The sequence below is a fragment of the Ipomoea triloba genome, chromosome 5 (assembly GCF_003576645.1).
Source record: "Ipomoea triloba cultivar NCNSP0323 chromosome 5, ASM357664v1".
In the NCBI taxonomy this organism is placed as follows: Eukaryota; Viridiplantae; Streptophyta; class Magnoliopsida; order Solanales; family Convolvulaceae; genus Ipomoea; species Ipomoea triloba.
Genome location: NC_044920.1, coordinates 24,702,203 through 24,725,813, shown reverse-complemented (window position 1 = coordinate 24,725,813; position 23,611 = coordinate 24,702,203). Strand labels below are relative to the sequence as shown.

The 23,611-nt window shown below is 37.1% G+C and overlaps 3 protein-coding genes across 4 annotated transcripts; 2 read left to right on the top strand and 1 right to left on the bottom strand.

Moving 5' to 3' along the window:
• Positions 1 to 481: 481 nt before the first annotated feature.
• On the top strand, positions 482 to 3,460 carry LOC116019946 (BTB/POZ domain-containing protein At5g66560). Its single transcript, XM_031260346.1, has 4 exons — positions 482 to 1,005; positions 1,086 to 1,155; positions 1,257 to 2,564; positions 2,656 to 3,460. The coding sequence occupies exons 1-4, from the start codon at positions 968 to 970 to the stop codon at positions 3,262 to 3,264; spliced, it is 2,025 nt and encodes a 674-aa protein (XP_031116206.1). The 5' UTR covers positions 482 to 967; the 3' UTR covers positions 3,265 to 3,460.
• A 3,181-nt stretch (positions 3,461 to 6,641) lies between these two features.
• LOC116019887 (oxygen-evolving enhancer protein 1, chloroplastic-like) lies at positions 6,642 to 8,753 on the top strand. Its single transcript, XM_031260252.1, has 2 exons — positions 6,642 to 6,921; positions 7,760 to 8,753. Exons 1-2 carry the CDS (start codon positions 6,691 to 6,693, stop codon positions 8,513 to 8,515), a joined length of 987 nt encoding a protein of 328 aa, XP_031116112.1. The 5' UTR covers positions 6,642 to 6,690; the 3' UTR covers positions 8,516 to 8,753.
• A 3,033-nt stretch (positions 8,754 to 11,786) lies between these two features.
• LOC116018945 lies at positions 11,787 to 17,157 on the bottom strand. 2 transcript variants are annotated; one of them, XM_031259000.1, is made up of 13 exons: positions 16,938 to 17,155; positions 16,654 to 16,832; positions 16,455 to 16,533; positions 15,668 to 15,740; positions 15,266 to 15,349; positions 15,054 to 15,170; positions 14,348 to 14,770; positions 13,279 to 13,682; positions 13,111 to 13,210; positions 12,971 to 13,030; positions 12,809 to 12,895; positions 12,483 to 12,611; positions 11,787 to 12,316 (listed from the first exon to the last, which is right to left on the bottom strand). In XM_031259000.1, exons 3-13 carry the CDS (start codon positions 16,529 to 16,531, stop codon positions 12,014 to 12,016), a joined length of 1,857 nt encoding a protein of 618 aa, XP_031114860.1. In that variant the 5' UTR covers positions 16,532 to 16,533; positions 16,654 to 16,832; positions 16,938 to 17,155; the 3' UTR covers positions 11,787 to 12,013. The 2 variants fall into 2 exon arrangements, with proteins under 2 accessions (XP_031114860.1, XP_031114861.1); XM_031259001.1 differs by having other exon boundaries at positions 13,279 to 13,673; positions 16,654 to 17,157.
• Between the last annotated feature and the right edge of the window lie 6,454 nt (positions 17,158 to 23,611).

Genomic DNA, 23,611 nt, shown 5'->3' with positions numbered 1-23,611 from the left:
GGGCAAATTATTTTGTGAGTCTAGGTCAAAATACACCATTTATATATTGGATGTTCATAATTTACATACTGAATATTTATAATTTAATTAGTTAGTTGCCTAATTGTATTAAGGTAAGTTGGAATTTTCCTTTTCAATTTAGATTAAGAAAGATATGTAACCAACCTACAAATTTCATTGTACTAAATCAATTTTTTACAATTGATTTATATTTTTTTGTCTAAGACAAACGTAATTTTATCCGTTTTTAAATCGAGTATATTTGCAGTTTCGCACCACCACAATCAAAACAAAAACGTATTGGATGTAATCAATTAAGGCATGATTGGATACAATGGGTTCCAATTCATGCTGCCCTCATGAAACAACCAAAAAGAATAAAATAATAAATAAATAAATGCAACAAAATATAAAGAATTACCGTCCCTTCAAAAAGCAGTCACGGTAGCGTCTGTCTGGGGTTGCAGGAAGAAATCACGATCATAATAATAATAATCCACCTCTCCTCCTCCTGTATTATTCGTAGTAGCAACGAAAACTTCAAAGTCATCTTTCCTTTTTGAACCCTCCACTCTTCCTCTCTCCTCTTCTTGAAACTCCGCCCCCACACAGCGCTGCACAGTGAGAGAAAGAAAGAAAAGAAATAGAGAGAGAGGGGGGCAAAAGCAGGGAAGGGAAAAGAAAAAAAACCTTCTTATTTCATCATTGCTTTCTTTTTCACTCCGTTTTTCTCTGTTCTCGTCTTCTTGGCGTGATTTTTCAACCGCTATAATCATTGCAGACGACCTCTTCTGCTCCTTGTACTTTCGTAAAGTCAAGAGTATTTTTAGTCAAATCCATCGCCGTTTTTTCCTGTTTTTCTGAGCTTCTCCTCCTTATTTGAGCGCTGTTACAAGGCGAAACTCCATGGATCTGGCATAGTTTCTCCTTTTGCACTGAGCTTTTCTTCCGTCTAAGCTCCAGGAAAATGGACTCTGAAAAACCCACTTCCAAAGGGCAAGCATGGTGAGCAGAAATGCAACTTTTGCTCTGTATACTTTTATAGTTTAGCTTTTATTTCTATTGATATTGATTCTTTTTCTCAGGTTTTGCACTACTGGGTTGCCCAGCGATGTGATAATCGAAGCAGATGACATGACCTTCCATCTTCACAAGGTTTGTGTTCTTCCTTCCCCTCATTGGTTCAATGAAACTTCCATTCCAGTGTGTATATAGATAGACTCATGGAGTTGTTTCTGTGTTTTTTGTCGGCTCAGTTTCCTTTGATGTCGAAAAGTCGAAAGCTTCATGAATTGATAACAGAGCAGGAGACAAAACCCAGTGGTGCTAGAGTCCAAAAACCAGATGGCGACGGCGATGGCGACGGAGAGATAGAAGAAGAAGGCGTTGAGGACGAGGGTGTGGAGGAGGAGGAGCTGCAATGTCACATCTCGCTCCCTAATTTTCCGGGCGGTTCCGAGACTTTCGAGGCGGCTGCCAAGTTCTGCTACGGCGTCAAGATTGACTTGTCGGCATCCAACGTGGCTCCGCTCCGGTGCGCGGGCGAGTATCTGGAGATGACCGAGGAATATTCCGAGGAAAATCTCATCTCCAAGACGGAGAGGTTTCTTTCCCAGACTGTCCTCAAGAGTATCAAGGACTCCATTAAAACACTCAACTCCTGCGAGAAGCTCCTGCCGTTGGCGGAGACGCTCGGCATTGTTCAGCGATGCATTGATGCTATCGCGGCGAGAGCTTCCTCTGCAGATCCGTCGTTGTTCGGATGGCCGATGAGCGACGGCGCTGCCAACCGGAAAGCGATTCTCAACCAACCTTTGTGGAACGGCGTGGAAGCCAATACTCGCCGGAAAGGCACTTCCAGAGGCGGCGCAACGGACTCGTGGTGCGAGGAGCTTGGCCATTTGAGCTTACCTTTGTTCCAGCGTTTGATTCTCGCGATGAAAGGCCGAGATTTGAATCCAGAAGTTATCGAAACCTGTTTAATGTACTATGCAAAGAAATACATTCCAGGACTTTCACGATCGAGCCGGAAGACGTCTTCATCTTCCATACCTTCAGAGAACGAGCAGAGAGAACTTCTCGAGACTATAATCGCAAATCTCCCAACAGAGAAAAGCTCTAGAGCATCCTCAGCCACTCGAATTCTGTTCGGATTGCTGCGAACGGCGAACATTCTCAATGCTTCGGAGAATTGCAGATCGGCACTGGAGAGAAAAATCGGATCGCAGCTGGAGCAAGCTACGCTCGACGATCTTCTCATTCCCAGCTATTCCTATCTAAACGAAACTCTCTACGATGTAGACTGTGTTGAGAGAATTCTAGGTTATTTCCTAAGCGGTTTAGAAGAGGGATCGGTGAATAGAATCGAAGGCGAGGACGAGCACGACAGTGTCAGATCTGCAGCAGTAATGTTAGTCGGGAAATTGATCGACGGTTACTTATCTGAAATTGCCTCCGACTCTAATTTGAAGCCGGAGAAGTTTTGCGAACTCGCCGTTTCTCTGCCGGACCAAGCTAGACTCTTCGACGACGGCCTCTACAGAGCCGTTGACGTATATCTAAAGGTAATAAATAAAAATTGAATCTACCGGAGATCATATACTACTGAAAACTTAGGTTTCATTTTCATTAATTTAACCCTAATCCATTATGCAGGCACATCCATGGATTTCAGAGGCGGAGAGGGAGAGAATTTGCGGAGTCATGGATTGCCAGAAACTGACATTAGAGGCCTGCACTCACGCAGCTCAGAACGATCGGCTTCCGCTCAGAGCCGTCGTTCAAGTACTATTTTTCGAGCAACTTCAACTCCGGCATGCCATCGCCGGAACTCTACTAGCGGCAGACGTGCCGCAAGGAGAGATAGGACGTCCGTCGGATATTGATATAGAAGGTGAAGAAGAGGAGGAAGAGGCAGGGACCGGCGGCGGAGTGGTAGCGGCGGCGGCGGCACGTGGACAGGAAGGGAGCAGCACGTGGAGGGAGACAGTGCGACAGAATCAAGTGCTGCGACTGGACATGGATAGCATGAGAACGCGAGTACAGGACCTGGAGCGTGAGTGCTCCACAATGAAAAGAGCAATCGAGAAGATCGATAAAGCCGGAAGCAACGGCCGCGGCCGCGGCGACGACGACCGTGCTCAGAAGGGCGGAGGAGGAGGATGGCGGAAGAAATTCGGATGCAAGTTCAAGACCCAAGTCTGCGACTCCCATGAACCCACCGTCGCAGAAGCTCGTAGAGGACGAAACCAACGGCATCAATAACACTAACAAAATCCCCCAATTTCTTCCCAAATTTTATCATCATTTCATCTTTTTGTCTTTTATTTATTATTGAATATATATCGTTACAACTGGTGTACGTTAATGTGTTATTGGAACATGCCCGTTTCTATCACTTTTTGTGTGAATTTCTAGTTTTCATGGGTTCAAAAATCAAAACCTTTCATTATTGATAGCATTATCAAATCCCATATATCTATGCTATGTAAAACATACAAATTAAAGAGTAAAGTTTGTGTTGTAAAGATTTTAATACTGTAACTAGTTGATGGAGGTCTCTATTTAAGTAATAGAATTGACAATTAAGACGTGGCAAGCAATCAACAACGCGCAAACTATTGTTGTTTGAAGCATGCCATCATGGGGCGTAATTGTCTTGTTCTGCTGATGATCTTTGGTCTCCATAATTAATTTCTCGATCATAAATATCATAAAATTGTAATGATAAATGACGCTTAAATTATGATTCTAGCAGATTTGTTATATAAAATTGCATCAATTACAACATTGTATCATGAAAATGTAAGTGGTATGATTGATCTAATAAAGGGGGCTAATGGGAGAGATGTATACAAACTTTTGTGGACAAGTATGGTGACTAATTTGGAGGGTAGGTACAATTCTTTTGAGGTGTAGGGAGAAATGGGAAAGAAAGCAAAACAAAAGTCCTTTCAACTAAAGTCTTTGGAGGATTTCTTTGCCTTTGTCAAACTTACAATTTGCATCTGCAAATGGGAAAGAAAGGAAGGAAGGAAAGCATGTTGGTACCTTCTAGTCTTTTGGTGTTCATCTCTTCTTTGGATGACAGTGAAGTATGATGATGGCCTTTTTATTTTAACGATGCTAATTGACAAAGTATAATTGTGCATAAGTAGACAGCAAGATACACTCTGGGGATTATGGTAATATGCAATAATGGGGAATTAGTGGTTGGGTTGCTTGGGACCATCAACTTGAAGTTTATTGCAAATGCCACTTTGTCCCGTGGTCCAGTTTGTTGCCACCAGAATGTGTAGTTGGCATTTCAAAGTTTCAAAAGCAGGTGAAATGGTTGGGATTATCATCTCAGTGGATGAGAAATTTTACTTAGATAGTTGAGTGAGATTTGATTTTTATCACGAACATTGGAATTGACCCCTTGTGCTAAAAGAGCTAGAGTGACTCGATTAAAAGAAGAAGAAGAAGAAGAATTGAAGCGGTATAAGAATATTTCAATTTGTATGTCAAGCAAATTAAAGAAAGAAAGAAAATTAAGGATCTCCAACATTATAGCCTTTTAGGAATGATTTTTACCATGCTACGCTGGGTATATGTAATTGATAAACACATTAATAATTTCTAAATATATAAAAAGTAAAATGATTTATTGAGAATATATAATGTTTCGGATATGGTCTAAGCCAAAGTTGGTTGTTAGGGTTTAGGGCTCAAATTGAAGGTAAGAAACAATCGGTTAACCTTTACGTTAGGTCGATCAGTTCTTGAAGTGGTACAACAAGTTAAGCATGAAGGATGATTAGTCTAGTTAGAGTGAATGGATGATGAAGGAAGAACCTTCTCTAAGAGCATCTACATTAGTCTTTGTTTTTTTTTGTGGGTTTTGTCATTTCATGTAGGAAAGAGAAAGGGAGGAGAGAGGAAGTAAAGGAAAAAAAAAAAAACAAAGAAAAGCAAGGCTGCATCGAACTGAACAAAAACAGAAAACTCAAAAGCCCTTTACGCGCCTAGCGGCGTGTGCATTTCACGCGCTAGCTAGGCGCAACAGGTGCGCATTTCCGCCATTTCGCGCACCTGCAAGTCTTCTTTTCAAGTTGAATTTGTCAAGTGGGGTCCACAAAGAACTTTGTTTTGTAGGAGGAAGAATTGCATTAAAAACTTGGTCTCACATCAGTTAAAAACCTAGTCACTGTTCTGAAACTGAGAAAAAACTCTGATAAGGATGCTCTAAGGTAAAGAGGAGCATTGCGGTAGTTACTTGAAGGTACGTGGAAGAGGTTCTAATGCAAAGTGACAAGGAGTTGGCAGAGGTTGTGGTTGACATGGGGAACAAAGTGTATAAATAGGAGAATTGATGGTAGGAATAGAGAAATGGAAAGCTAACTATAGAAAGATTCAAACGTATAGGTTATCTCTCACTTGTATAGTAATCTTGCTGACAATAAGAATAAGGAAGCGAAATGTTAACTTTAAAAAAATTCAAACGTCTACATTATCTCTCACTTATATCAGAGTCTCGTTAACACAACTCTATTTTGTGAATATCATGTCTTATTATTTCCTCTATTTTCTTTCCAAATGACTTGTTATTATTAAGTTAATCCAACTTGTGAATGTATTGAAACGTTTTGAAATTTGTTATTATGAAAATAATACAACACCAAAATAAAAGGCCGCTGCTTCGAGCCCAAAGATGGAAAACGCCCAAACTAAAAGCCCACTGCTAAAATCCCCAAGACTAAAATTAAGGAGGCCTAAAAGATGATGACTATGAGGTCCATATTTCCCAAGAGAATTGTAGACTTGAGAAATATATTACCTGGACTTCAACAACCTCCTCCGAATTTTTATTCCCACCAAATATTCAAATTTTATTAGAGGAAAATAAAAGGAATGTATAAAATCATGACCACTCACTTATATAAGTTATATTAAATAGTTGTTATGCCATGGATCCGAAGTGGACCTAAATACATGTTTACAATTTTAGTATTTTATGTTTATAATTTTAGAACTTTATATTTACAGTTTTTGAATTTTATATTCACAATTTCATAACTCTATATTCAATAGTACCATGATTTACGCACAAAGGTAGATCCGAAACTCATGATTTACGCACAAAAGTAGATTTGAAACTCTATATTCAATAGAACCATGATTTACACACAGACGCACAAAGGTAGATCCAAAACTCTATATTCAATAAAACCATGATTTACACACACACAGAGGCGGATCCGGAGGAGAGACAACCAATAGAGAATTAGGGAAGATGTAAATCTTAGTGACTTAGCTGAACACATAAGTACATAAGTTAAATCTTTACTTATTACACTGTTGTTGGTGAGACTCGATACAAAAGTCTTCTTTCTTAAACTTCACTCATATAATTAACTGAATCGAAGTGAAAATAATCTCACTCATAAAAAGTGAGACAAATTTACACCCTCCATTTAACATTTTTACTAATCACTGAATTGGTAATTATGAGAAGTGTCATGACATGATGAATCCAAAGTTTGCCATGTGGCAACCTAGAAAACCAGAGACATGACAACAAAGACATCAAGCCAATGAAAGAACACCTCTTATCCATATCTTATCTTCTTCCCTCCAAACCCACCAAATAATTAAATTTGTATAGGGACTCACAGAGAAGAAGAACTCACACTTCTTTCTGGTCCAACAATGGCAGCCTCACTACAAACAGCTGCAACCTTGATGCAGCCGAGCAAGGTCGGCGTCAGCCCCAGAATCGGCCGCTCTTACCAAGCCGTCGGCAAGGCTTTCGGCGTCGACCCATCTCCGGCCAGGATCACTTGCTCTCTCCAATCTGAGATTAAAGACATGGCTCACAAGTTCTCCGACGCTGCCAAACTCGCCGGTTTCGCCCTTGCCACTTCCGCCCTCCTTGTCTCGGTATATATATTTATATTCGTGTTGCCTTCTCTGCTCAAAATTTTCATTCGTAATCGCCATTTTAACAATCATTACTTAACTTTCATGCTGCACGGATGACAAATTAGAGAGAAATGTACGAGTTTATAATGCTGTGATAGATTGGGTTGGGTAGTTAATAGATTAGAAATTCACCATCATCACTATTTATATATTGTACAAGATAAATTTCGCCAAGTCTTGTAACGAAATTGGCAACACCAAAGGGTAAATCAATTTAGGTTATGTAGAGCTGGTTGGTTCAAACTACTTAAATTAATAAGTTGCTCATTAGGTGACAAACTTGAACAAAATTTATAAGTTGTTCTCATTAGGTAATTGAAGCATGTACTCCAATCTCAATGAAAAATCTAAAGTGATAATTGAATTACATATTTATGTTTATATATTATATATGTTTAACATAGGTGACAAATTTGGAACACAATCCAACCGACTTGTCTTTAAAATAAACTTTCTTGTTGCACAAATGAAAAATTATAGAGAAATATATGAATTTATAATGGTGTGTTAGATTAGGTAATAGATTGAAAACTCGTAGGCACTATTTGAGTACTGTATTTTAGATCACAAATAACAAATTAGTCTATGTGACTTATAATTGACTGGATTAGTTCAAACTAAAAAAAATTAATAAGTCGCTTCTAAGAGTTGAATTTTGAACCTCCTAGTTAATCAGTCAATAATGCACATAGTATCATAAATAATACACCAGTGTAAGTTATTTATAGTTGACCTGGCAAACTCAAAAAAAAAAAAAAAAAAATTAAGATTCAAGGTTTTAGTGTTGGTTGTGCAGGGAGCGAATGCCGAAGGAGTTCCGAAGCGTTTAACCTTCGATGAGATCCAAAGCAAGACATATATGGAGGTGAAGGGGAGCGGCACTGCTAACCAGTGTCCCACCATTGAAGGAGGCGTGGACAAGTTCGCATTCAAGCCAGGCAAGTACAGCGCCAAGAAGTTCTGCCTGGAGCCAACCTCGTTCACAGTGAAGGCCGAGAGCGTGAGCAAGAACGCGCCGCCGGAATTCCAGAACACCAAGCTCATGACGCGCTTGACCTACACGCTCGACGAAATCGAGGGCCCCTTCGAGGTTTCCTCCGACGGCAGCGTCAAATTCGAGGAGAAAGACGGCATAGACTACGCCGCCGTCACCGTCCAGCTCCCCGGCGGCGAGCGCGTGCCCTTCCTCTTCACAATCAAACAGCTCGTCGCCACCGGAAAACCGGAGAGCTTCAGCGGCGAATTTCTAGTGCCGTCGTACAGGGGATCCTCTTTCCTTGACCCAAAGGGCAGAGGCGGATCCACCGGCTACGACAACGCCGTCGCTTTGCCCGCCGGCGGGAGAGGCGACGAGGAGGAACTGGCGAAAGAGAACATCAAGAACGCCGCATCTTCAACCGGGAAAATCACGTTCAGTGTCACCGGGAGCAAGCCGGAGACCGGAGAAGTGATCGGAGTTTTCGAGAGCATTCAGCCTTCTGATACGGATTTAGGAGCAAAAGCTCCCAAAGATGTGAAGATCCAAGGAATCTGGTATGCCCAGCTCGAGTAATTCATTCCTTTCTGCTATCAATTTCTTGGGCTGAGAACTTGAAATCCATTTCTTGTGACTCCAAAATGTTTAAACTTTCTTGTGACCCATTCTCTTGCTTGTATATTAAGTAGCACCGGTACTTCAATCTAGAATAACAACCAGATGCAAATATTTCATGTCATATGTTATTTATGTAAGATTTTCTAGTATACTATATTTTATATATTAATGCTTTGGTTGAACTGAATGGATATAAGTTGTTGGTGTATAGTTTATATCATATCTAATTTACAGTATTCGCATTGCTCAGAAATAATTTCAATTATCATACCCTATCTAAAGCTCTGAGTAAAATGTTACACAAAACGTCAAATCTTTTTCTTGTAGTTCTACTAGTCTAGAGGCAACACACCTAAAAGAGGATATCAACTATGACAGAGATATTTCGAACTGAAATGTTCAGAGTATTGGAGGGATCATTTGAGAACTAAAACGTTCTACAAAATTTTGACGAAGAGGAGTACTGAATGGTTAATACTAGATAGATAATCTGAGTATTGTAAATTTGTAACACATTTCATGTTCAAAACAATATATTCAATTTGTTTAGTTCTATTTCATTATCAAGATAATATAAACTTGTAGGGTTGAGGTCGTTTCCAATTTGTTTAGTTCTATTCAATTTGTAACAAGGTGGAGGTCGTTTCCAACGTCTACTACACTGAACAACCTCACGATTATAATACCCCATTCCGGTTTGCCATCATACACTATTTTTTATTAGCTTTTTGTTACTATTTTAGTATTTTATGAATATTCAATATTCACTCACTTCTATTCATTGTTTTAGCTTCTATGGCCTTACCGTCTTGTACATGCTGCTGGGTTGGTCATTGTTTCTGGGTGTTATATCTTATTTGTTTGACCACAACTCAGCAGTTCGAAGTTTTTTAAAGTCCTGGAAGATTGTAGTTGTTTTTACACTAGATATGGTAAGTCCTCCATTACTTTTAAAATTAAATAACTAATTAATAATTTTTTGAAAGAACTAATCAACAATTTTTAATATTTTTTTTCCAGATGTTTGCATTTGTGATAATTTTTCCACTAATAACCAAAGCAGAGGTATTTTCTGATGGCTACACCTATACCGTTATGGTGTGTGGGCGCTCAAGGATGCCAAGCAGAATTACCTTCCTCCTTTCTTTAGGCAAATGTGTTTGTGCTTTCTGGTACCTGGTGATCTTTTAGTCAGGCCTTAGCTAGGATTCTCTTTTTCATCGTAGCTCTATAGGCATTACTGTTTTGGACATAGTTTTAGAATTGATCTTGTTGGTGTTAGAATTGATATTGTTGCTGGGTGCTGTGAATTGTGGTGGTCCTTGCTTTGGATGTGGTAAGGTCCTTTATTAATTTTCAAATTAAATAACTATTTAATAATTTTTAATATTATTTTTGACAGATATTTGTATATACTGATAGTTGTTCCATAGCACACGGAAATCCTTCCTAATGGTGGAATCTCTACCTTCATTAGGGATGGTTAGAAACATTTATATATACTGATAGTTTTACTTATGGTGAAAAATTTATTGAAAAAAGGACCAATATATAAAATTAGGATTATATTGAGCAATTAAAAACATGACTAATTTTTTTACACAACATTTCTCTGTTCTTACAAATGTCAATTGTGATTTAAAAATTCTACATTGACATTATTATTCACACCTATATATATATATATATAGTCTTTGCCTTATTAATGAACGTATAGGATTTGCTTGATACAATACATGAAATTTGATTACATAAAATATTTTAAAAATACTCATAATGATTTGAGTATTCTAAAAAAAAAAAAAAACCTAAGATGTTTTTTCTTGATAAAATAAACTAAGATAAAAATATACACTTAGACATCAACTTATTGTTTAAATATTCAATTTTCTTAGTTGTTCTTGTACTAAAATGATTTAATTTTAGTAATATGGAGGTTAATTGAGTGTAATACGTCATAAAATATTGTAAAAAACATATTGGCTAGTTTTGGATTTTGGTTATTAATATATTTCTGCGTCCTCTTTTATATTTGTGTGTATTTTTTTTAACTAATAAACAGTTGTTTTTAGACATCAATTTAAATGGGTGTCACTAACCTTTAACTTGTTTAATAAGGTCTAAATCCCATACATTATATTCTTTATTTCCAACATATATATTCTTCTTTCTTCTTTTTGAAATTTTGTGAAATATTTGATTTAGGCTCTGTTTGGCATCACATGCGTGCCTGCATTTTCAGCTAGGTTTCACCATTTGTTTTTTTTTTTTTAAAGTTAATTTTACAGTAACTATTGAACATAAATGACTCATAATTATTGATGGATACTGAATTTTTAGATTTGAAGTGAAGGCGCGTTTTCAGATTTGTTTATAAAGGTCTTGATTGAATACAACCCCTTAGGATAGTTTATGGTCATAATTTTTTTTAGGTGATGATGAAAATCAATAGCTACTATTGAGTGTGTAGAGGTAAACTCCACTCCCGTCTTGTGATATATATTAGCTTACATTGATTTAGAGTTTAGGGTTTATAATTTTTTAAATGATGAGAGAAACTTGCCCTCACTTTTCGATGGTGTGCACCGGTAAACCCCACACCATCTTGTGATCTAGTCGACAACTACCTTGATTGGCTTATTTGTTGATTTAGGGTTTAGGGTTCTTAACTTTTTTTCGGTGACTAGAGAAATTCACACCCGGCCCACTTCTAGAGAGTATGCACAGATAAACTTTACCCCGCCTTATAATCATATGTGATCTTAGCCAGTAAAAGACTAGCCTAAATTGTTCAGAGATAACAAGTTCAAACTAAGAATGACTATGGTAGTTAAACTTGGAATCTTGACACTTCGATAGTCAATAGCCTGACAAACTTAGCTTAAGTTTTTTTTTTTAAAAATAACTTAGCTTAAGTTAATTGGGTTGCCACGTTCATAATTTTATTTCATTCTATATATGACTCCTTGAGTTACTATATATTCTAGCTTGTTGCTTGCAGCCTTTTGGCCACTATCTTGAGCTTAATCAAACCATGGGGCTTGTTTTGGGCCACTGTAGATTGTTTATATGTTTTCATCCAAGACCCCGACCACGGCCAAATTATTGTGTGGATCATGGTCCACATAACTGTGTAGACCCTGAATGCAATACATAAAGAAGAAAAAATTAGTTTGACTAATAAATAGTAAACAAGACAAGTAAAATGGAACAACATAAGGCCGGGATATGAAATATAAAAATTATGCACAAGACCCTTAGTGAGAAATTCATTACTGTTTTTACAGTACAGCTCTACAAAGAACCAATTTGCAGCATGGCAAACAATGCAGGAAACTTTCACAAATCTTACAAATAACTTCATTCCATCAATGGAGAATCTATCCTATGGAAAATCTATCCTCCCGGTTCGGATTAACTACGCGTAAGCAAGCAAGCAAGCAAGCAAGCGACCAATTACTCCACCAGTTCCTTCAGTATGAGATATCGGAAACTGGAACAGTGGGGAACCCATTCGATGCTCTTGCGTGCCTTTCCTTGCTGGCATTTCTTGAGGCTCTTCTTCAGGGAATCGGGCAAAGACTGCTCGAGCATTTCCATTACAGCCCCGGGGCACAGGCCTGAGTGCTTGGCGAATGACTCGACGATCTTGGGTAGAAGGATCTTGTGATCCTTCCTCACACCAAAGGTGGCTCTTATATACTCTTCTTTTGCTGCTTCCATTTCTTGAAGTATTCTTTTTGGTGTGTATACTCTGACCTGAAAGCGAGAAAACATGAAACTGCTTTAGGAACAGTGTTTATTCTGCATCTGATCGTGTAAGAAGTGAAGCAATCGCATCTGCAGAGGATATGATGGATGCTAATCATAGAGGTGAAAACAGAAAACAGAAAACAGAAAACAGAATATTGTTATAAGCAAATACCGCGGGATCTGAATGGTTGCCAGAACACAGTGCAAAATGCACGAGTGGCTCGGGACGTTCAATCACATATGCTTGTCGTTCATCCCCCGCCTTAAATTTACCCTTGGAAGAAAGTAGCAAGCGAACCCACTGCACTCACACAAGTAACTTCAACCAAATATGCTACGAGGAGTAGGAAAAAGAATGAAAAAATACTCAAAAATCAATTCCAAAACGAGCTTCAAGGAAATTGTATGGTCTTGCAACATAGTTATCCTCAAAGATACGTTAATTTCAGTGGTCTTGGCAGCAGCACAAGCATGTAACAGTAAGTGTCGAAAATTTACCTGTGCAGGTCGAGGCATTCGACATCCCAGAATAGAGTTCTGTATAACGTCTGCACTTACTATGTGCCCCCCGACATTATAGGCAGCCTGGATTAATGAAGCTATAAGAATATTTTTCTAAATAAAGTTGACTATATATAGAAACCAATTTATTTTGTGAACCTTCAAGAGAAGGAAGGCCCTCTTCACGCTGTTCTGTGGAACTCCATATGCCAAAAACGCCTATAGCAAATGAAATATTAGTAACCATCAGCCCGTAATCCAAACGAAACACTCGTACGTTCACAGAGAATTATCATTACATGCATCACCAACGCATTGTGCACGTTAATCCAGAATGCTAGTTTCTCCTCATGGGTCAACTTTCGAGGATCCATTTCTTCTAACCGAGAAATAAGTGACCTACATTATAACAATATCGTTAAGCATTTCTAGTTAAAAGTGCATAGTCACGAGTCAATTGTCCTTACTTGAAATTCTGCAATGAGGGCTCGATATCACTGAGTTTCTGATTATCTCTGTATATACATTGTACTTCAATCATCGAGCTGTAAGGTCCGCTGAACTCCTTCAGCCCTTCAACATGGAAAGGATTATCCAATCGGACATCGAAAGACGAGTCATTTCTAAATCCGGGACTCCATGTCTCACATTGATCTTTTGGCGAAAATGCACTTATTGATGACAAAGACGAGGTTGGAGATGAAAGGCCTTGAGTTGTCTTTGGTGGATCGGCAAGCTTGGAATATATAGTGCACATGCACTTTATCATGTCCTCGGACAGCTTGTTCGGTGACACTGGAACGTGATCAGAGATACGGGTGCCAAGATGCTCCGCCAAGCTGATTATATTTGAAGAAGTATTCTGCGCATACTGAAATACAGGCATTACAAATAAAACTCATCTTTTCTTATTCAAGATTCAGATGGTGAAAAATCACAGCACTATCATTTCATATCACAAAAATCCCACCTAGGCACCGATTAATCCCCGCCTAGGCGCTAGGCGCTGGTTGACTGCCTAGCGTATCACCTTAAATGGTGGTCTAGGCGGTTGGCCGGTTAGGCGACTGCCTAAGCTGCCTAGGCCGCTTAGGCGCTGAGAGCCTAGGCCTCCTAGGCACCAACTAGTCGGCCAATTAAATATTGTTCTTTTTTTAATGGGTTATTTCACTCAAAACAACATCGTTTTGAGCGAAATAACCTTAAATTGTACGTAGTAATTTTTTAGGTTAATATTTAATATTTTAATATTAACTATTAAAGTATTACGGAGTATATACTTTATAATTATTACTCTTAAAAAATTAAGAATACTTAAACAAATTTTTAAAAAAAAAAAAATAAATAAAAAAATATACGGGCATCGCCGATTAATCCCTGCCTAGGTGTCCTAAGCGCTAGGCACTCGGATTTTTTCAACCATGTTTCATATGTAGAAGAAACCGAAGTAAAGCACTAGAAGAAACCAAAGTAAATATTATTAGACCAAGTGAGGCAGTGGAGCAAATAGTTTTACCCCTCCGGGATGCAACATACCTCCATCATAGATATTGGTTGAGAATGGCAAGCACGCACAGCTTTGCCCGGTGTCTCTTGCAGTGGGGAAGTTCTGTTTGGCAAAGCCGAATGTTGAGGTAGCGAGGAATGACTCCGATGAACAGCAGAACCTAAAAGTTTGTCTTCAGCAACGCCATTGTTTTCTTTATGTACACCCGACACTGGCTGTTCATCAAGTTCAGCTGCCGACTTCTCACTCTTCAATATTACATCTGAATCTGAAAAGTCTAGCCTTCTTCTTGGCGTGCTTACTACGGATTTTAGTTTGTCGTCAATTCTGAAAGGTGATGAGGTTGAGGTTTGCTGATCAAATGCTTTTCGGTATAGTGAAAGGAGGTACTGTTCTAAATGCCCAACTTCGAACTCTAGTACAGCTATTTCTCGAATCAGTTCTGTGGCAGGCTGCAATGAATTTATACAGATTTTCTTCACCATGCCACAGATATAGAAAGTTGCAATAACATGAATAAATAAGAACGGCCACCACAGAGCACCCGACTTAACGGTTAGTTAATTCTGCTCCCAACAAGTGATAATGAGGTTTAGCAAATAGAGATGAATAGGTGTTAAATACCCACTGGTTTAAAGAACTATCTAGATATATCATTATAGATACAATACTTTATTATTATGATTACTGTTATTGTTATACTCATGTATGCTATGTTTTCAGCTTAGAAGCTACCTTAGGTATTGAGATTTCATCTGCGGTCTTCTGGCATGTAGACCTATACCCTAACGCTTTCTCTAGAGCACATCGGACAGCAACTTGGCTCTGCAATCGTTTCTCAAGTTGCATTATCTGCACAGAGTAAGATAAGATTTTCTTATTTCCCCCAAACTCGGCCAGCAACAAATGAATCAGTTAAAAGTTAAATTATCTCCATTTTATCATACCTCTTGCGTTAATGAACTTTGGACCTCGGCAGTAGATGATTGTTTCTTCTTGCTCTCGAAGCAATCATCTGAGTGCTCCATATCCTAGTGAAAAAAGAGACCATTCGAGTGAAGCAGTGAGGGTAGCGTTCTTACACTAACGAATTCACAGCAAGGTGTCAAGAAGCCAAAAATTCAACATCTGAAAACTCTTTGAATCTCAACTGCAAAAGTTGGGGATGGAAAAAGCCAGAGGAATTCAAAGGGAACAGGGAAATCAAGGGAAAGGGGGAGGAAAAAGATTCGAATCATTCGATCAGTGCTTTCCTGCTTTTTCCTAAGCGCTGCCTTTTCTCTGTTTCTGATGTTACAGGTTTTGGTTTGACTCGAAATGAAAAATTTAACACAAGTAAGGTTCCTTACCAACTTCAATTCAGGGGAAGCCTCAAGGGAACAACCAAAACTATCATGTCCAGTTTTTACGCTATCCGGAAAGCTGTGATTGTAAAAGCAACAGAAGAACATCAGAAATTGGTAAGAATAAACAGCATATAGATAATTGCCACTGTACCCTTAAACAGTCATAGCGCTATGTTTCCATGACATTACGCAACAACATAATTGCTGTAGTACAAAAAGAAAGCATCTATATTCCCCAATATACAGCTGGAATTGGGGCAGACTGAACAAACAAGACTTCGAGATTATCTACTTGAACATTGCAGACCCAAAAGTTCACACCATTCACAAATGCTCTTATTGCATTTCATGGATAGCAGGCCCAACTCTTTGCTCCCATCTCATTACAGCTGGGCATTACAGCAAATCTTGCAAGTATATCTAGTTAGGATGAGAGTAGAATAGCCCTTGCCCACAAAAGGCAAAACCCCTCACCGCAAGGGTCCCCACATCCCGGCCTAACAGAATGACGAAGGGATAAATCACGGTGACTTAGCATCCTCTTGGATGGGAGGACCAGTGCCTAGTGCCCACAAGGAGCCGACCACATCGGGTGTAACTCCACACTAAGGCTACCTACCCGGTCTCGATCATGTGTCATAGCCCACAAGACTACTATCTATTATCTAGGTAAGCTAATAAACCACCATGGAATATGGAAGTGTTTCCATTTGCAGAAAACCCAGAATCTTCAACCTCTAAACCCAAAACCTCATACAAGAAAGCTGAAAAGAAGAAATCCAAACACTACCTCTTAGAACGCTTGTGTGTACAGTTTCTCATAGCGGCCCCAGGAGATTCACCGAAGCTAAACCCTTCAAACCCCATCACTGAAACCAATCCACAAAAATCAACAAAACGAAGTTATGAATCAGCACCAACCTGAAACCTCAACATAAGAGAATCAAGAATGCATGAGGCGAACAGGAGAGAAAATGTTCAAGACAAACCTCAACATTACAAGCCTTAAGCAAAGAAATTAGCTACCAAGATTGGATTTTTCGACCGACCCAGAAATCCCAGATGCTCAAAAACATCCAACGGGTCCTCGAAAACCACAACTTGGAATCAAGACCCCACCTTTCTCCCTTGCATTAGCGAACCCGGCAACGATTTCTTGCGTTTTTGACTGCCAATATGAGAAGCCACACCCAAATTGAGAAGGCAATAAACTAGTCCAAATAGTTCAGAGTCCCAATAGAGTAATGCCACCACAATGCCACATTCCCCTCACCTGGGCGATATAGTGGGAGTTGGTGAAGCTACCACATAGCCAAATCCACACACTACTGTGGTCCTTTCCTGCTACTAAAATCGAATCCTTAATAAAGAAAACTGGGTGATATAAGGAAGGCACGGAAAGGGTTCACAGAATTGCATGTAAAACCAAAAGGCTAGCCAGCTAACTCACAAGTCACCTCGCCTAAAAAGGGCCGAAAATAAAGTGTGGGTTCAATAGGAGAAATTGAGAAAATGTGTGCTTCAAAGTAGCCCAGGTTTTGTGGGGTTTCTGCTTGTCTTTAAGCTCCTTGTGAATAAGGTTCGAAAGGGGGTGATGCATACCTGCGTTGTCATCCTGTACCAGACAGTGAGACACACTATCACGACTTCCCGTTACTCATTTTTGGTTTCTTTCTGCTCTCTCTAACCCATACTATTTTGATGTAACGTATTATAATTGGTTAGCTATCTTATTAAGAACAATGTTTGTAATATGTATATCTTTAATTTAGGAAAAACTTACAATTGTTATTGCAGGAAGTCGAACTTAAACTTTATAGTTACCAAGTCAATTGTTCAACCAATTTGATTGCAGTTGCCTATATATTATGTATATCTCATATTACTGGAAGATAACAAATGTTGGAGCGTAATAGAGTGGTGTGGAGTAGAGAGCAACAAACCAAACTAAAACAAAGATAATTTTATAAACGTGTAAATTAAGATTACATATAAATGTTATATTTGTATCACTAGATATCATCCCAAATAAAAATAAAATTAAAAAAAAAATCATATTTATGGACATAAGCACACCGCTGAACCACATAAATCTTATGTTTTTCTTCATTTTCTATTTGTTTTGAATTTCTTGATATTATTTTTTCAATAATATGTAATATTAAATAAAATTTTTACTATATGAAAACATCTTCTTCTTCTCCTTTTTCAGACCAAATTCAATGCTCATAACATTTTCTTTTAGCTATGGTACAGTATTTGGTCCAAAGACTTAAAGTATAGACCTATATGGCTATACCCTCGGGCCCTTGTCCTCATGTAAAGCAAAACAACTTTTGTAGAATCGAAAAGTTTAGGTATCTTAGACTTGGCTAATGATTTAATATTGATTGAATATCAAATAAATTATTACACTCTAGTATCATTGAAGTGCCTAGCGCTTCAATCATCTATATCACTATATGTAACAACTCGAGAATTTATCCGTCTCAGTATAATTTTGAGAACTAAACCTGTCAAGAAGGGATTGACTGGAAATGCTGCAAAATGTTTGATGACATCTTATTAATGATAGTTACGTGTGCATCTTAATTATTACAAACCAAACACCATTATTGTGGGGAATTTTAAACTTATTGTTGTAATCTTGTTATAACAAAATTTCTTACGAGGATATCATCATTTCTCCATCAAATATAGTCAAGAAGATACTTTGTGTTGAGAAAAATGTGATTAAGAAATCAAGAATAACAACAACAACAACAACAACAACAAAAAAAAAAAAAACAGAGACACACAAGATTTACGTTGTTCAGCACTGTACCTATGTCTACCTACAAAAGCGAATCATTTCTTTATTAATTGTAATGGTAATACATGTTCCAGATATCATATTGATATGTATCATAATTTAAAATACATTTACAAAATTACCATTTCATGTCAGACACCCAATGATGTGTTATCTATGTGCTCCAGTACCTTTAATAATGTATGGGATATACGCCATATTTTGCTTCGGAATATAATGATGAAACCGTGGATAAAATGACCGAAAACTGGTAGCTTAACAGTCCAAAGTCCAGTATAGTCAGAAGAGGGAACGCAGTTGTCCTATGCATCACTTGAAAAATACTGAAACTTCTATTTCATCTTATTATCCGTTTTATACCAAATGATTATTCTGTGTTAAGTAACTTCCAGTGTGATAATCCAAAAAGATTGGTAATAATATTCCTGGCGGCATAAAACTTTGGTTTAGGAGTAGGCCAAAACATCAATATAATCCTTAAATGAACCTGACATCCTTCACCATCAATGTTCCACCTATATTTACTAATTAACTGATTGTCCAATAACCTAATGGTCTAGTGACACGAAGTGACTTTCTCAAGCGGGAGGTTATCCGTTTGAGTCCTAGTGGGGACGGTATAAACTCTTTGTGGTTCAATAAATTGTAGTTTTACATATTTAGTAATAGATTAAAATGTAGCTCAAAATTAAATACCTAGAAATTTCGGTAATTTACCTACAAAGTTCTTCGTTTGTGGTAAATTTGATTTTTCTTCTAGGGCATAATTGATCTCAGACACCATCAAACCGTGTTAGTAATGATAATAATATATAGCCGCCATCGCCAATGTTACCTCATTTTAAAACCCTACCCTATCCAACGTGTTATATATGCACTTGGCTGATCTTTAAATTTCAACTAACTTATACTCAAACTCTAGTTATCAACTCACCCTCATATGAATAGCTTACACTATCCACTTTAAATTAGTTAATGAGTAGCAAACTCAATACTTGAGATAATTGATAAACAGGCGACTAATAATGTAAGGTCGGAAAATTAACGTAACTCTTATATATGCTCACTAGGTTAAAAAGCTTTAGGCCAAACCTTTCTTCAAATAAGAATCAAATTTTACAGGTGCGGCCCATACCAGTTGTAGTATACACAACAAAAATGAAGGTGTACATAGTCTTAGGTTTGTGTAATGGGGGTGGCAACCTATGTATGTATATATGTATGTACAAGATTATTGTTGGTTGTAAGTAATGGTAGTGTGCATATATGCTTCTTGCTTTATCTGTGAGGATCAGAGGGTGGGGACTGGATTTCACCATTCATATATGGATTGATTGCTATATATACATGCAGTCTGGGAAAAAGGCATTATTATTAGATCAGAATCCCCAGAAATATATAGAGATAGATAGATAAAAGGGAATTTTTTCCAAAGGCATTTGGACAAGACAGTGAATGCCAATCATATATGGTTTTTCTAAAAGCCATTGTCTCTACCTCCCACGCTTACCTTTGTCCCCTCCTTTCTCCACCTTTCTCTATCTGCATGCCCACTTTACTAAATTACAACAATTTAATTTACACCAACACATATAATTTGTTTGTAATTAATTATAATCACATCTTTAATACTAGCTCTAACATTCATTTGATTAGCATCTACAAGAATCTACTAATACTAAAACCTAGATTACATGAATTAATATGGAAAATGGAGCATTAGATACCCAAAAAGACAATTTTAGAAATAGATTTTCTTTAAAGAAATGACTTACTTTTTTCAATAATTAGACTCTCTTGAAAGTTGAAACATATTTTAAGTAGACCTTTTAAAATATTCCGTATATCCTTATGGGAAACGCGTTTCTAAACATTTATAATTATGGAAACAAATTCATAACTTTCTTGAATTTTTTTGTGAATTTTTTAGAAGCAAACGTGTTTGAAACAATGAAACATAAAGGTGCATTTTCTTAAGAGTTTTTGTACTTCAATGCATACATACATACATACATACATATATACACACTAAAAATAACAATGTGTAGTTTGAACGAATCGGAAAAGAAATTCTCTCGATGTAAGATTAAAGTTGGTACAATAAATTAAAGAGTTAGAAGAACTGTCTCATAAAAGTTATTGATCGTAAACACAATTATTAAACACTTTAAACTTTTGATAAGAATACCGAAAATAAGCCAATTAAAACACTATATATATACACACACACACATTTAGGAATAAACTAATGTGTGCATGATCCTGCAGGCTCTATGTTTGTTACACTACAGATCGATGTCTGATCTGCAGACTGCAACATGTAATAGTAAACGCAATGTTGAATATGTTAGAAAGTTAGGTTTGATTTCTATAAATTAAACTTCCCAACAGACAATTGACTTTTATTTTATTTATTCATTTGTTTGGATCAGAGGAAAACCTATCATTAATTGAGGGTGACTGTATAAATGATATTAAAGAGTATTTTGTGGAAAGAGTAACGAGATAAGTAGATATGTTTCTTGTTAGAAGGTTTATTATTTATATTAATGTGTACGTTGTCTTATTGCTTGGTGTAATGCACTTGATAGTAATGACTACGGAGGCTACATACGTTAAAAGGGTGTTTGGTAGAAGGAAATTTCTAACTTTCCTGATAATTTAAAAGGTGAGAATATTATTCTCATGTTTGGTACGATCTTAAGAAAGTTCGTCAATGAGAATCACGCTTTATGATATCAAGGAAAATAAATTTCACATAGGGGAATTAAGATTCTTTTTCATTTCCGGAAAAGAATCTACAAAATGTATTTAATTACGTATTCATCCTTTTTGGTGTCAGGTTAAAAGTCTCTAATAAATATAAAAAAATTTGTCTCTCACTTCATTACACATTGTTTATCAAAGAAATTTACATGCAGGTACATACTTAAAGTTTTATGTAATCTAATTTGCAATATGATTCATTACGTAACGATGCGTCGATGCAGAACGTATGTGTGTATATAGCGGTTACGTGGCTCTTGGTTGGTCTCTTCGGGTAAGCTCTATAGTCGGTGCTTCTTGTTCAATTATCCTATCAAAAGGTGTGAACTATGCATTAAGTAAATATGTTTCTGTGTAGTAATTTACAAATCACGCACTATGACAAAATGAATTCGATTGAGTGAAAGGGTGTGGGCAAAATCTGACTTTTATTACTTCTGCTGACGATTGCATTAGTGGTTGGTTTAATTAAAACGCTGCAGTTAGGCAACATAATTAATTAATAGATTGATTAATTAATTAACTACAAATCTAAGATTCAACTCCGTGATTAGTGCGCGGTCTTATTAACAAGTTAAGGCCTGGGGTTGGGTTGGAGAATAAGATTCTCACAATCATTATACTGTGGATCATGGTTTATATTGTAAGGTAGGAGTATTGATATGCAGATTCATTTTTAATACTGAAGCTCAGTTTTATTGTACTTATACATATTTGTTGTTTTAAGGTTTATTTTTAGTATATAAAAGAAACCTATAGTACATTTAAAGATAAAAATTCAATATATTAAAAATGAATATTTTTCAATAATTCATCTTCTAATGTGGATCATGATTTACAATGTAATTTGCCATATTTCCGATCGAAGTGGGCAAATTATGCTGTGGACCCAGGTCCACCTTGGGTGGACCTGGTCCAAAACTACGTCGTTTTTTTTTTTTTTAGTAAACATATTGTTGAATATAGAGTTGTCCAAAAATGTGTGAATGTAGAGGTTTCAAAGTGTGAATGTAGAGTATAGAAATCGTGAATGTAGATTTATGATTGTGTGAATGTAGAGTTGGCCAGAAATGTGTGAATGTGGAGGTTTCAAATTGTGAATATGGAGTATAGAAATCGTGAATGTAGAGTTATGCATGTGTGAATCTGTAATAGAGTTAAGAAGTTCTAGCAACTTGTAGCCCTGTAATGTGTGAATGTGGAGTTATCAAGTTGTGAATGTGGAGTATATGACCTGTGAATATAGAGTTTTGAATGTGTGAATGTGGAGTTTACAAATTGTGAATGTTCAGTATAGTGTATGTGAATGTAGAGTATAGTGTATGTGAATGTAGACCCAAGTCCACCTTTTGGACCTGGGTCCACGGCATAACAACCCTGAGAATTGAGACTTTTGAGTTGGCAATAATGGGCTTTGGGTTGTCTTTAATTTGGGTTTTATGGATGGTACTGGATATGGGCTTTGAATATTGTTGTTATTGGGCTTTGTTGCTCTAATAAAGCTTGGTTGTGAGCATGAACTTCGTCGATTATCTATGACTCCATGGATTACAACGAGAATTTATATTGTGGACCAGAGTCTATAGCGTACTATGAATTCTGGCCCAATATACAAATTTAACTTCATAAAGTACAAAATTCATGTTCATAATACACATAATTATAAAGCTGAGAACACATAAATACTTAATATAATATACAGAATTCATGTTCATTATATCTTATTTATGTGTATGTATATTATGAATATAAATTTTGTGTATTATGAACATAAATTATGTACTTTATGAAGTCAAATTCTATGTATTAGACCATAAACCACAGTGATCATGGTACACGATATAACAATTGGATTACAACGTGGAAGTGCAAGATCATGCTACTGGATATTGCTGCTGGATTGCTAGATTTTAATATTAGGTCAAAAATCAACCTATAATGTACACAGATTAAATCAATTATCTTATACGGGCCAAGATTGAGTCCATAATTAACACGAGGTCACAATGCATATGAATCAAACAAACTTTAAAATATTAAATTTAACTAATTAACTCTCAAAAAGGTTAAATCTCTAATTGCAAAGGCCTTTCACACTCACTGGATAAAACATGTAAAAAGATGTAAATTATGATAATTCAGTGACTCAATAATTAGAACCAAATTTTGTGTGCACGAATCCTAAACATATGTCCTTGTAAATTCATTTCTTGAGGCAATGTATCGAATAGACTAGGTTTCTCTTGAGGTTAGGACTTTTTTTTTAAAGAGTCCTAACCTCTTGGGGTTAGGACTTATTCACTAGGTCCTTAACTATTGACCTTAACAAGAATTCGAACCTTTGCACTCATTTTTAAACATACCCGCCC